At 42.3% G+C, this 14,452-nt stretch overlaps 1 protein-coding gene across 2 annotated transcripts in view; it reads left to right on the forward strand.

Annotated features, from left to right (window-relative positions):
- Nucleotides 1–13,272, forward strand: part of POU2AF1 (POU class 2 homeobox associating factor 1) — a 52,732-nt gene extending 39,460 nt beyond the window's left edge. The window contains exons 1-5 of one of the 2 annotated variants that reach the window (XM_069949091.1): nucleotides 2,646–2,820; nucleotides 5,641–5,771; nucleotides 9,971–10,013; nucleotides 10,100–10,380; nucleotides 11,561–13,272. In XM_069949091.1, the coding sequence (XP_069805192.1) occupies nucleotides 2,778–2,820; nucleotides 5,641–5,771; nucleotides 9,971–10,013; nucleotides 10,100–10,380; nucleotides 11,561–11,887 (825 nt within the window). In that variant the 5' untranslated portion in view covers nucleotides 2,646–2,777 and the 3' untranslated portion in view covers nucleotides 11,888–13,272. Of the gene's footprint in view, nucleotides 1–2,645; nucleotides 2,821–5,640; nucleotides 5,772–9,970; nucleotides 10,014–10,099; nucleotides 10,381–11,560 lie in introns of those variants that run through there. The other variant, XM_069949092.1, reaches the window with a different exon arrangement.
- Nucleotides 13,273–14,452: the final 1,180 nt, after the last annotated feature.

Genomic DNA, 14,452 nt, shown 5'->3' on the forward strand with positions numbered 1-14,452 from the left:
CTACGTACCCGTATTTCCGTATTGGAGTTAGTTCACATTGATGTCTATTGGGCTATTAACACGATCAGTAGATTACAAGGACGCAAACCAATGCTTAAAAAAAATGACATGTCCTAGTGCGGATCCAGATTTTTTTACGGATCTTCTCATCGAAATCTATGGGAAACGAACGCTTTTTATTACGGATTGTAACCTGTTTGGCATCCGTATTTCCGTAAAAAAAAAAAACAGATGAGTTATAATTGACATGTTAAAAAAAAAAAAAAAGATTTACAGAAATGCACTACGGATGCACTACATACAGTATGCCCAATCCGTAATTTTTTGCGGATTTTACGAGTGGATATAGGGAGGACTCTCCTACTGAATGTGTGCATAAGGCCTTATTGTGGGCACCAAAGTGACATGGCTTAGAGGTGAAAAGGTGTGGCTTAAAACACATCACATTGAGGCAACATTTTGGAGTCAAAAATGTTTTTGAGTAGGTCAAACAAGTGGTAACATAAAAGTAAAGAGACTCTGTCAGTAGGTTTATGCTGTCCTATCTCAGGAAAGCATAAACTAGTGACAGAGAAGCTGAACAGAATAATGTATCACTTACATTATTCTTTGCAGCTGGTCCAGATATATCCTCCTGAATAATACTGACAATAAGCAGTCCTCTCCACTATGTGCATGTGCCCAGTAGTCCTTAATATTCATGAGACCCCACAGTGACCCCACAGAATTCAGATGCGTTTCAAGCACATACACGCTCTTGCTTACCCCCTGAGCAAGAGCGTGCATGTGCTTGAATTGCGTCTGTTTCTGTGGGGTCACTGAAATAAGGTGTTTTTGTATGTACTGCTTATCTACTAATAAAGCATTGCCTTTTGCAAGTGCTGGTTTACCAGTATTTCTTAGGGATCAGATGCACATACTGGCCAGGTGTGAATCCGGGCCCCATAGGGCTGCATGAATCAGTGAGCTGACACTGTTTCTTTTTTTATTACCACATTTAACATACAGCATGAGCCATTGGGGGAATATTTGGTGTATATAGTTTGGTTGTAGGCTCTTTAAAGTGTCCCTGTCACTTTTGACATATCCTGTAGAGAGGTAAAAAAAAGTAAAAGTTTTGATTAGTCTGATTCTGGGTGTTCAGCCCCCCCAACTATCATTAGATAGAGGTAGGAGAAACATGGCTCTCTGTGATCTCTGTTTCCCTGCAGAAAAGATCTCTATAGACCATGGGTCTTCAAACTGCGGCCCTCCAGCTTTTGCAATACTGCATTTCCCATCATGCCTTGACAGCCAAATTCAAAGCTTTAGCTGTCCGGAGATGATGGGAATTGTGGATTTGCAACAGCTGGAGGGCCGCAGTTTGCTATAGACATACAGTGGAGCCTTTCTCTTGCTGGAGCTCATCACCAGTAAGTTGGAGAATGAAGTGCTCAGATGAGTACAGTGTCGGACTGGCCCACCAGAAGACCAGAGGATCCTCCGGTGGGCCCCCAGCTTTAGAACTTGCACTAACACTGACCAACATGTTTTTTCTCACTGGCTCTTCATTGGTGGGCCCTCAGGATCCTTTCCTCTGGTGGGCCCCAGATGCCCCAGTCCGGCACTGGAAGAGTACTTCTAATGACTTGGCACAGGTTCCTGACAGGGACAGAGGTGGCAGCAGAGAGCACTGTGTCCGACTGGAAAGTAAATAAACACCTCCTATTGGACATACAGCAGCTGATTTTTTTTTATTTTTTACATAAAAGTGGTCTACAAATTTGTAAACCAGTCTGACACCAGTTGAAAAGATTTTTTTCTCCAGAGTACCCTTTAATGCTAAGAATGTTCTTTGTTTGTGATGCTAAAAAAAACTACATTGGTACCTTGGTTTAAGAGTAACTTGGATTGAGAGCGTTTTGCAAGAAGAGCCCACAGTTTTTCAAAATTGTAACTTGGTTTAAGAATATTTGCTTTGGTTTAAGAGCTTCCTGTACTTGGTGTGAGGGCGAGTGGGGGAGGGGAGCATGGTCCCCATAGCGGGGTCTACAGCACTGTACTCTGACCCAGGAAGTCTCCCTCACCTTCCAAATCATAGCAAATCCACTTCAGGCTGGGGCTTGCATGAGGGGACAGGACTATGTAGGTAATCTCTTCATAGCTGTAACCCCTCTCTCCCTGGACAGAAAGTGCTGCATTTATGTGCTCACATCTGCCCTGCTCATTCCTTCATGCTGCAGTCTCTGTCAATAATTGTGTTTCCCATCATCTCAATTCCTGCTATAATGTGCCTACACCCACACTCAGCTATACACACTGCCGCTATAATGTGCCTGCACTTACACTTATAAACAGCTATACACACTGCTGTATAGAAAAGTTTCTGTCACTGTCCTCCTGCACAGCTCTGTGATTCTAATTTCTTGATTGGTCCATGCTGAACATGAGCCCTTCCCCATTGCTGTCATGTGACCACACAGACCCCTGACAGCAGCCCTGCATCTCTATTCTAGCCTGTTGAATTACGCAACTGCATTATGGAGATCTGCAGTTCCATCCTGTATCTACAAACTGCTGCTGTTTTTTCATTCTTATGCAATTACTATACATTATACTCTACATGCTGATTTCTATACTGTACAGTAGCTTATAATATCACATATTTAACTGTTTCTCATAGTTTGTTTCATGTGTTCTACATGTTATTCAGAATCAAAAATCATTATTTTTGGGGTGTGGAACCAGTTGTCTGCATGTCAATAATTTCTTATGGGAAAATTTGATTTGGTTTAAGAATGGATTTGGATTACAATCACAGTCCCGGAATGAATTATACAGGTAATCCTAGGCACCACTGTACTTTTTGAATTTCACAACCGCTAAAATGCTGCAGTCTCCACTTGGATGTATAACATAAAAAAAGATATAATAAATACAATAGTAAAACTAAACCTCAATAGTTCCTAAAACAAAAAATACCACTTTAGAGGGCTTTTTTTTTTGGTACAAAAATACTGACAGTGTTTTTGTTGATGAACAACATTCCTGTCATCAAGGTTTTACCATGTAAATTATATCCAGGCCAGTATCTTCCTATTTGAGTGTTTTTCTTTTAATAGTGGGGGAAAAAAAACTACGCATTCATTTGTGCAAGGAATTCAGGAGACATTAATAATCTTTCATCACTGCCGCACATATCACTTGGAGCTCCGGCTTCACGCTGTGCAAGTATTTAATCAACATCTGTTACCCTGACTATAAATTGCAAAGTAATACTGAGGAAATTTTTTTTAAATTTTAATCAGATTTATTAGATGGAGTGTAAACCACTTCATCATGTTAATGAATGGTCTAGACATGTTGCGTGCTAAAATCTGTGGTTGGCCTCATGATCTATTTGCTCTGTGCAACATTGTTCAACAAGAATCATTGTAGAAGGAAAATGCAGGGAAGGTGTCAATCCTTTGGCTTGTATAACTGTTGTTAGAAAAAGCCAGTTCTTGATATAGATTATTATATCTCATTGAACATTTATTTCCTATGATTCATTGTGAAAATATTAAATTATTTCACAATGCACAAATATAGGGAAGGACCCCAGGCAGCGGCATTGCTGGGCCAGGAAGAACAGAGCGTTATCTCTCTTGACTGATGTGTCCATTGATGTACTGACTGATACAGTGAAGGTTCATCTCTCTAATATTGCGTGCTTGAACTCTATGGCCCATGTGAAGAAAAGCAGTCAGTGAGTTAGACTGAGGCCAGCTGACTGCATGTGTGGCCGGGGAAGGATGTCCTGCCAGATAGGTGTAAGGGTATATGTACACTGAGAAATTCTTGCAGATTCCATAAAGAATTGAAGAGGAAAGATTTCTGCTTGAAATTTCTCTCCTTGGGCCCTTGCACACTGAGGAAATCACGCTTGTGGATTCCGATGTCATGTCACTCCTTTGGGCGGATGACAGAATCCGCTCGACCATTGAATGGAGTCTATGGGAGGGGTGGATAGTCAAGCGGGAGCATGCACGGAATTCGCGGCAAGTTATCCGCGTGATTTCCTCAGTGTGCAAGGGCCCCTTGTCAGCTCTGCTAGAATAGGAGCAGAATTCAAAAGGAATTAGAGCGGAATTTCAAGCAGAATTTAAGCCCCATTGACTTCTATAGGATTCCTCTAGCAGAATCCACCCAAAGAATGGCCATGTCAATCCTATGGGCGGCATGCGGATTCTGCGTAGAAATTCCGGATGGAAAAATCCGCCATGTACAATAATGGTTGGAAATAGAAACCCATGAGAGCCAAGACTGCTCATTTTCTACGGGCGGAATTTCAAGCGGATTCCGCACACATTTTGACATGGAATTCACTTGAAATTTCATGAAATTGCTCAGTGTGCTTATACCCTTAGGATGTAGATATCCTGAAAGGCACCTATTCCTTGGATAGCTAAGTATGACTTGGCGTCCTAACCTTCTGTGGCACTTTATGAGCACAGCCCTATAATTTTCTATAGAATTCAATCACTTTCAATTAATTAATTTCACATAACCACATTTTGCATTACAACCTTTGCAATACTCTATGACTCGTGTACTCTCTTTAACTTCAAGGACACAACAAGCCGCCACTCGTACAGTCACTTTTATATTACTATGTTATTTACAATGGTAACCTTGGTTTCAGGAACTTGTACGGCAATTCTGCTGGGAGTGCCTGTCTTCACAATATACCTTCCTAATGTCTGTTAGTATAAACCTTAAATTACCAATAAAGAATGGCATAATGAGAGCTGTGGCAAAGGCCTCCTGTTATTAAACATTATTAGATATAAAGTAGTTAGGACAGTTGCCAGGGCTGTCAATATATAAATATTTTTTACCTGTAATATAGTCAAGCATCATATAATAGGACTAAACTTTGTTCAAACTTTACACAATGCAATTATGCCATCCTTGCAAAAGATTAAAAGTAGTATAACTGCAGACTACACAAAGCTTGTTTGTAGTCTGTAACCATGGAGACATATTGTGCACAGGAGCTGTACACAAAATTAAAGGATATTTTTTAATTACAAAAAGGGGATTTAAAGGAGAAGTCTGTAGAAAATTTTTATTAAAGTATTGTATTGCCCCACAAAAGTTATAAAAACGACCAATATACACTTATTATGGAAAAGGCTTATAAAGTGCTTTTTTCCCTGCACTTACTACTGCATCAAGGCTTCACTTCCTGGATAACATGGTGATGTCACGACCCGACTCCCAGAGCTGTGCGGGTTGTGGCTGCTGAAGAGGATGATGGCAGGAGAACAGTGAGGGACACAGGGCACTGGAGGGACACTGAGCATCCCTCTGCCTTCATCCTCTTCAGCAGCCACAGCCGCACAGCTCTGGGAGTCGGGTCGTGACATCACTGTTATCCAGGAAGTAAAGCCTTGATGCAGTAGTAAGTGCAGGGGAAAAAAAAGCACTTTCTAAGCACAATAAGTGTATATTGGTGATTTGTATAACTTTTGGGGAGAAATACAATACTTTAATAAAAATTTTCGCTGGACTTCTCCTTTAAGATGACTAATTTATGACCAAATTTAACCTTTCCCTGTAAATAACAAATGAAATGAAAATCTCTCATACGTTTACCCCTTGTCTTTTGCTTTCTAGCTGTGACTTCAGATCAGCACCAGCATAACCAAAACCGACCTTACCTTGGAGTGCGAGTCAAGGAACCAGTCAAAGAGCTTCTGAAAAGAAAGAGAGGAAATTTAGCTGGTGCTAGCTCCTTAACGCCCATGGTAACTTGATCAAACATGTGATATAGATTATCAAAAATAATAAAGAGGCTTATTAAGTATTTACCGTGAGCCCCAGAGGCTTTGGACCACAAATGTTTCCACACACAATAGAGATAGACTTTGAAACTTTTATAAAGTTGTATCGTATACTATTACTTTCTGAGGACTGAACGAGACTAGTACCAGATGTACTAGAAGTGCTGAACTTTTAGAGTTTTTTATTATGTTTCTATGTTTATGATGAAATTTAAAAAAAAAATAAACATTTAAAAAAAAAAAAAGAGGCTGATTAAAAGAGTTTTATGGGAGATGATAGATGCCTACAACTTTGTGAAAATGAGAAAGAAAAAACACAAATGTGAAAAATAATAATAATTTTTATTTATATAGGGCCAACAGATTCCGCAGCACTTTACAATTCTGGGGGTACATACATAGACAAAAATAGACATTACAGAGATATACATATAATTATCCATACATGAGGAGTGAGGTCCCTGCTCGCATGCATGAGCTTACATACTATCAGGAGGGGTTTGAAATAAAATGGCAGATGGGAAAAAACACAGTTCACTAAGATTCTTGTTAGTTTTCCCTTCCTAAACCTTTGTTTATTCATTTTAAAGTTTCAATTTAAAATGAATAACGGGTGTGTTAGTTTGCCAGTAAGTTTTAGCTGTTAATATGTGCCATATATATCTAATAAGCAAGCTTAGCTCAGGGGCGTAACTACCACTATAGCAGCCATAGCGGCTGCTATAGGGCCCGCCGCATCAGGGGGCCCCATGGCCTGCTCCTGCAATACACTGGGCCCCTTTAGCCGTCATCATTTGCAGCACCGGGTGGCCCTGCTGGTCTCCTGGGTTTTGCAAATGTCCCTTTAACTGCAAGCACTCCTGACCAGAGCTAGCAGTTATGTAGTTATGACTTCACTTGACCGTTTAGTGGTCAGTCGGGGGGAGGGCAATCAAAAGTTTGCTATGGGGCCCAGCCATTTCTAGTTACGCCTCTGGCTTAACTCCTGAGCTCATTTCATAGCCCCCACACGAACATTGTCCGTAGATGTATAGAGGACAGTGTCGGACTGGGGTACCTGGGGCCCACCAGAGGAAATGATCCTTGGGGCCCACCAAAGAATTGGTAAAAAGCGACATACTGACCCGGCCCTATCCTGGATTCATCTGAATCTGCGACAACTCCCTTGTGAATGACAGGTTTTCCTTCGAACTATAACTCTCAGAATACCTTACACTCATGAAGCTTTAATGAAGGGTATGTTGGGAGTTGTAGTTTCAGAGGGAACAAACCTTTAATTAGTGATTGTTGTGTAGAGGCTTCTGGTGGCCGTAATCTGTTACAACTATCAGCCCTGAAGGTCCAGCACTATATCTTTCTACAGTGGCAGCTCATATGTACTACAACTCTAAGCATATACTGAGGGATGCAGACTATTAGTAAATGCTGGGAGTTGTAGTGCCTGCAGCTGTTGTAGTTGGGGAGTCTTAGGTTCATTGTACACTGGAAGCTTTTTGGGAGATCAGAATACAGTATAATATATATAAAATATATAATATATACAGTATATATAATGGAGGTACAGGAGAATTTATTGTTCTTTGTGTACTGGATTTGGTCAGTAACAGTGTGACGGTATGTTGATAAGATGGTGATTCGCATGGTAATTGATATATATATATATATATATATATATATATATATATATATTAATCTCTTAATCACCATACTGTACTTATCAACATACCATCACACTGTTACTGACCATATCCAGTACACAAAGAACAATAAATTCTTCTGCACCTCCATCATCATACTACTACTTCCTTCATCCTCCTACCCCTCTATCATCATATTACTACCTCCTTCATCCTCCTGCAGCTCCATCATCATACTACTACCTCCATTATCCTCCTGCAGCGCCATCATTATACTACTACCTCCTTAATCCTTCTACACCTCCAAGATCATACTACCCCTTCATCATCATACCACTACCCATTTATCCTTCTGCACCTCCATCATCACACTGCCCCCTTTATCGTCATACTACTACCCCCTTCATCCTCCTGCTCCTCCATCATATTACTACCCCTCCATCATCCTCCTACACCATCATACTACTCAGGGCCGGCGTCAGCACAAGGCTTACCTGGTCAAGTGCCGGGGCCCACAGAGCCTCTAGGGGCCCAGAGAGGAAAAAGGGCCCCATTGTTCTACTGTTCAGCCTTCTAACTGTAGTGCAGGGTGAGGGGCTGAACATCAGAAGACACAGGGGATGGAGCAGGACCTGCACACAGAGAAAAGGGTGAACGACCTGATCACATGACCCAAAGGTCCTGAATAGGGATGGTCCGAACCGAGTTCGGTTTGGGTTCATACGAACCTGAACCCTCGGTAATGATTCCCGCTGTCTGCCCGCTCCGTGGAGCGGGCGGATCCAGCGGGAGGACCGCCTGGAAAACTGGGATACAGCCATAGCCATAGCCATAGCCACAGAGCGGGCAGACAGCGGGAATCTGCTGCCGAGCGTTCGGGTTCATACGAACCCAAACCTGGGCAGGTTCGGACCATCCCTAGTCCTGAACCTTACAGTGTGGAGAGCAGCCCGACAGAGAGAAAAGACTGAACTGTAAGTGCTGCGTGTATGTGTCTGAGTGTGTCAGAGTCAGTGTGTGTGTTGTATATGTTAGTGGTGTCTCAAGTGATTGTGCATAGTGGATAGATGAGGGGCCTGCTGAGGTTCTGTTGCCCGAGGGCCCACAAAAACCTGGAGCCGGCCCTGATACTACTACCCCCTTTATCCTCCTACCCTTCCATCATCATAGCAGTACCCTCTCATCCTTTTGCCCCTCATCACCATACTACTACCTACTTTATCATTCTCCTGCCCCTTTATCTGTGTTTAAAACAAAAAACAGCTATACTTACCTCACCTGTATGCTTCCTCTAGTCCCCCAGCGACTCCTCTCCCTGCTTTGCATGAGTGAGTTCATTTGCGCTGACAGGGGGCGGGGCTTCCCTGGACATACCCGAGACATGGTTTCCACATGTAGGCCTGACAGCTGCCGCAGCGTCCGGCTGCTGGACGCACAGTGTGAGTGGGGGAGGGGCCCACCGGACACTGTGGGCACTGATAGAGGATGTCACTAAGGGGTTAACAGCATTCTAGCTTTTCCTTCACTGAACAACTGTGTTAGCAGGACATGATTAGGGTTGGTTTTCAGGTCAATAAAAGGATTAAATTAGACTTTATGGGGTAGGCATATTGATAGGAAGAAACCATAACCATAAAATAGTAATAAAGAAATTGTAAGACAATATTTTTAAGTGTGATGTAAAAGATTCTTTTCATGTAAGAATCAATATTGTCAATAAAGATTAGCTTTTGTCAGGAACCGGACGGCGCGCACGGTTCCCGGCCCGTCAGATCGTAGGACTGGCCTCCCTCAGGTGCTGATGTAGAAGTTTATGGCCAGTTGCGAGGAGTGACCTGATGACTAGTTGTTAGGGGCGCCCTGGTGAAGGCATCCTTTGTTCTTGCTGTGGCTGGGGCTGCACCAACCCCAGAAGATCGGCACAGGTGTCAAGTGTAATATTATGCTAACTGGTGGAAGGCACAGCCAGTCAGCTCTGTGTATTGTTGGGGGCTGGTGTTTCTGCCCCAATCACACCAGGGGCTGGGACTTCAGCCTCCATAAAACTACTACCCCCATCATGTTTCCTTGCCTGCAATAGACCCTATTTAGAGTGTGACTAAGCTAGTGTTGTTCCCTGATTGCTATTCCCTGGTTTTCCAGATTCTTGGCTTGACTTTTGACTATTCTTCTGACTATGGATTTTGACTACGACTGTTACTTACCTGGCTAGTTTACCCCTAATTTATTGTGTTGATTTGTCTTGTCCTTGTTTTGTGTTTCACCAACTCAGGTCAGGGACTGTCGCCCAGTTACCCGCTGCCGGGCAGATAGTGGTAAGCAGGCAGCGACAGCGGGGCTGGTGCCAGAGCAGGGCCTCACCTGTCAAGTGTCTCTGAGTCCCGTCCTAACAGCCTTACTGTACTTTAACAATGGAGGCTCAACTTTATTGAGACAGATATATATTTTAGCCTTAATTGTTTTGTACAGGTAAAATACATCTCCACGTGAGTTCATTTTGTATTAAACCTTGACATCTGTTTTTAGGTGCCCACATCTTACCAGGCTCTTCCACAGTACACGTCAGTAGGTAATCATTCACTTTTACTTTTTATACTTCTTTATTCTAATATTTCATTTTAGCCCTTTTTAATCATGTTATGATTTATTAACTAGTCTCAAATACCACTGAGCTTCCCTATGTCGATTTGGATGCTACAACATCATTACTGCCAATACAAGATGAAGGAACGTTCTACACTGGATGGATTTCTCAGCCGTCCTCCTTTCAGCCTATAACACAATGGACAACATGCCCAGAGTACATTTCACATGAGACTGTCAGCTGTCCGTACACAGGAGATATGTATGTTCAGCCAATGTGTCAGGGCTATACCGTGGTTGGCCCACCTTCAGTCCTGACTTATACCTCACAACCTCTACTAACAAATTTCACAGTAAGTCAGCAATTACTAAATATAGTAATATATTACTTTGTAATGTAACTTTAATAAAATAAATATATAATTTTTTTTTATTTGCATATACACTTACATTGACTGGCAGCAGTAAGGGGCAACAGGGTCCTCTCTGCTGCCACCAACGTTGGTGTCAGGAACTGCAGGTCAGGCATGTTGGATTTTCAGCATCTGACCCTATCTGACACTAATCTTGGGCAGACAGTTGTTAAACGTGTATAGCCATCATTGGACATCATTTATATGTAACATGTATGTATTTTAGAAGTCTGTTTGTCTAAAAACAATTCCAGGTCCTCCCATTGTTTCCTATGACAAACTCATCAACAATGGTGTGCCTTTCTAAACAGTTTTTATGTCAATCTCTGAATTTTGTGTGGAGAACTTAAGGCCCTATTACACACATCGATTATCGGTGGTATTTTGACAATTATCAGCCATTACGGCCAATAATAACTGCGTGTAAAAGAAGGCAACGATAAACTGACATGAACGATGTTGGCTGATCGTTGGCTGTCGTCTTTCAATGAGTTGAAAGACAAATGACTAAGATAGCAACAATCTGCTGCAGTCGCTCTTAGATAACGGCAGCCATTATCTCCTATGGCCTCCCCAGGGCAGCTCCCCAGGCCCCCCCCCCGCACTTACCCGCGTGCTGTCGACGTGTGTAATAGCACTGGCAGCAAGCTGGGAATGAGGAGCAAGCGAGAGCTGACCTGACAGGAGTGACAAGACTGACATGAGTACACATAGCCTTAGCATTGTAAAAAACAAACACAAAACTTTTTCAATCTGTGGGATTTCCACTGCTAAAATCAGGATAAAGAGTAGGAAGCAGCCACAATCTTCTCCAGCCAAGCAGCTCTATAGACTTTTAATGTCGCTGCCTAGACGGAGATCGCTGCAATATGGAGATTATTGCGTCTGATCAAAACTTTTGACATGTCCTTCTGACACATCAATTTTTTTTTAACGGCAGTGCCAATTTAATATTCTCCCAATATTTTACCTGTAAATTTCCTGCTGCACATTTTTATCAAAGTAAAAAAAAAATCTGTTAAACATGTCATGAAAACCAAACGTAAACTCTGTTTGTGTAACCCTAATTTGTAATCTCTTTTATCTGTTGAATGAACCTTCATTAACTTTCTCCTGACAGACAAGGAACACCACCCCATGTGTTGCAACCCAGATAGAATACAGCGAGCAACAAACGCCATTGACTTACTTTCCTTGGGCTCAGACCATTCCCAGCATTCCCAGCCTTTCTACAGCAACTCATTCGATACCGTACCAAGCAACTCCAACCACAGTTCAAAGTCAACAGTTTGTACCCATACCAATCGCTGTATCAGATACTTTGCCAGTGGAACTTGATGAGTCAAGACGAGACATCCCCATTGTGCCAACGGAAAAGTTACTGCAGGGGGAGGAAGGAAATGATTCTTATGTTCTACATCACACTCTGTCCATTGAGAGCCTGTAAATGACGCATTTCTTCTATAGTATAATATTTAAAAGTCTGTGATTTGAGTTGATGTAATTCCAAATACTACAATTAACAGTGTATCGCTTCCAAAACCATAGCTACAATTGTGTCTATGATTTAATGGAAAACTATCAGCAGGATTGTGCATAAAAACCTGCTGATAGTTTCCGGTAGCCACTTACCTCCTTTTTCCGCTGCTGGTCTCTGATTCCTGTAAGCCCGCCATTATCATGAAATTAGGTCCTATAAAGATAACCAAAATAGCTCATTTGGAGCACTGGGGACTTTCTTGACCCCCTGAGAGCACTGTTGTCCCACCCCCCCGTCGGTTCAGACGCTCAAGCCTGCTGATGCACATTCCCGCCAGCCTGCTTATGCATATGCATAAGTTGCCATGCGCATCATAGGCGGCAGGTGGGCTGAACGGTGCTCTAAGAGGCCAAGGAACACACGCAGTACTCCACAGGAACTAAGTTGCATATTTTATAGGATTCAATTTCACAAAAACTATGGGACTCACAAGGGTTAAGAAAGTGCTGCCGCTAAGAGAAGGTAAGGGGCTACGAGGAACTATCAGCAGGTTCATGCCCATTTTTTGTGGCATAGATCAAGGTCCCAACAAAGATCCGTAACACCTATGTATGTATGGGGCCATAGAAATTAATGGGTCTGCATTCTGTCCGTATTCGCAGGTCCACAAACAGATGTGTGAAAGGGGCCAAAGTGTTTCACAAGAGTAAAATAAATTTGCTTGTTTACCCATCATAGTATCCTTATGGTTTCTTAACAACTGTCAACAGCAATCACCTACCAACATATCAGGTGCAAAATGTCTTGTACAATACTATTCTGATTCACTCATTTTTTTTTCATTTCACTAACCTTCACTTTACTGGCTAATAATTTGATTTGTAAGGGTATGTTCATACTAAAACAGGTGGAATTCCACGCCGGAGCCCCTGCCACGGAATCCGGCCTGCTTCAGTGTGTCAATGGGAAGTCTTGCATGCCTCTGCTCTCCGCTCAAACAATTGACTTGTCAATTCTTTGAGTGGAGAGCGGAGGCGCGTTAGGCTTCTCATTGACACACTCAGGCAGCCTGTTTTGCTCAGTGTGAACATACCCTAAATCCGATCAAATAAAGTTTTGTGACATTCATTAGGATAATCCATCAATGTCAGATTTATAAGGTCCAGTCTACTGGACAGCCAAACAAAAGGGCTATAAAACAAAGAAAATGAGATTTTTCTCAATTTTCACTTTCAGGCTTCCACAAAAATTAATTTATGTGACATTTTTGTCCCTGTAGGTGCTACAAATGGCCTCCTGGACCTACAGTATCTACTACAGGTAGAAGTCAGTAACAAGAAAACAAATGTTATGGGAAAAAAACCATAGAACTTCAAATTAAAATTACATTTACAATAAAAATTATTATTATTATTTCTTTTTTAATCAAAAATGGGCTTCAAATAATTTTAAATAGCTTTAAAGGCTATTTAAACATTTTAAACACATTTTTTAAATTGTTGCTTTGTATTTCTTATGGGGCAAGGAAACATTCTATCCATGGGTTTTTATTAAACATTTGGCTTAGTTCTGCTTTTACATGGTCTGCAGCTCATTTGTGAGAACTATTATCTCTCCAATATGATTCTTCTCTGCAGTTGTCTTGAGTGAGCACTAAAATGCTTGAATGCTCGACTGGAGTAACACATCCCATTGAAATTAATGGGAGATTCAAGAATTTAAGCAGGTGCCCGGCAGAGTGGAAGGTGTGTGGCTAAAGCGATACTGTATCCACTGACCCACCCCCAAAAACACTAGTACCGTCCTTTGATGACAGTAAGTCCAGTGGTGTAGCTACCATGGAGGCAAACCACAAAACTGCTATTGGGCCTGAACGGCCCGTTCCCATGGCAAAGCGAGGCCTGCCTCCATGGTGGTCTCAGGGACCCCAGATAGCGTTTAAGATAGGCCCTGTGTAGAACTACAACCCCCATCAAGCCCTATTGGCAGTTCATAATGGGAGTTTAGTTCTGCGACAGATTAGAGGATGACACAGTATAGGAAGGGGGAAGCAGTGGCACAGTAGAACTACATTTTCCAGCATGCTGTGTGGTAATATGCAGGACTACATCCTTCAGCATTCTGTATAGGGTAAGCTGTAGAACTACATTTCCCAGCTTGTTGTGTGTGGTAATATGCAGGACTTCACAACATAATGGGAGTTTTAGTTGTGCAACAAATAAGACAATGACACAGTACACAAAGGGGTGATGGTGGCACGGTACATGAAGGGGTGATGCTGGCACAGTGCACAAGGGGAGACGGTGGCACGGTGCATAAAGGGGTGATGGTGGCACAGTACATGAACAGGTGATAGTGGCATGGTACATGAAGGGGTGATGGTGGCATGGTGCACAAGGAGGAGTCAGTGGCACGGTACATGGGGGTAGACAGTGGCATGGTACACTAGTGGCCATGCGGCTTCATGTGTACATGTAGGGTACATGTGATGTGTTTGGAATTATGCAATGTATGTTGGCATAATAGACCATA

This window comes from Dendropsophus ebraccatus, chromosome 12, assembly GCF_027789765.1.
Source record: "Dendropsophus ebraccatus isolate aDenEbr1 chromosome 12, aDenEbr1.pat, whole genome shotgun sequence".
Lineage (NCBI taxonomy): Eukaryota > Metazoa > Chordata > Amphibia > Anura > Hylidae > Dendropsophus > Dendropsophus ebraccatus.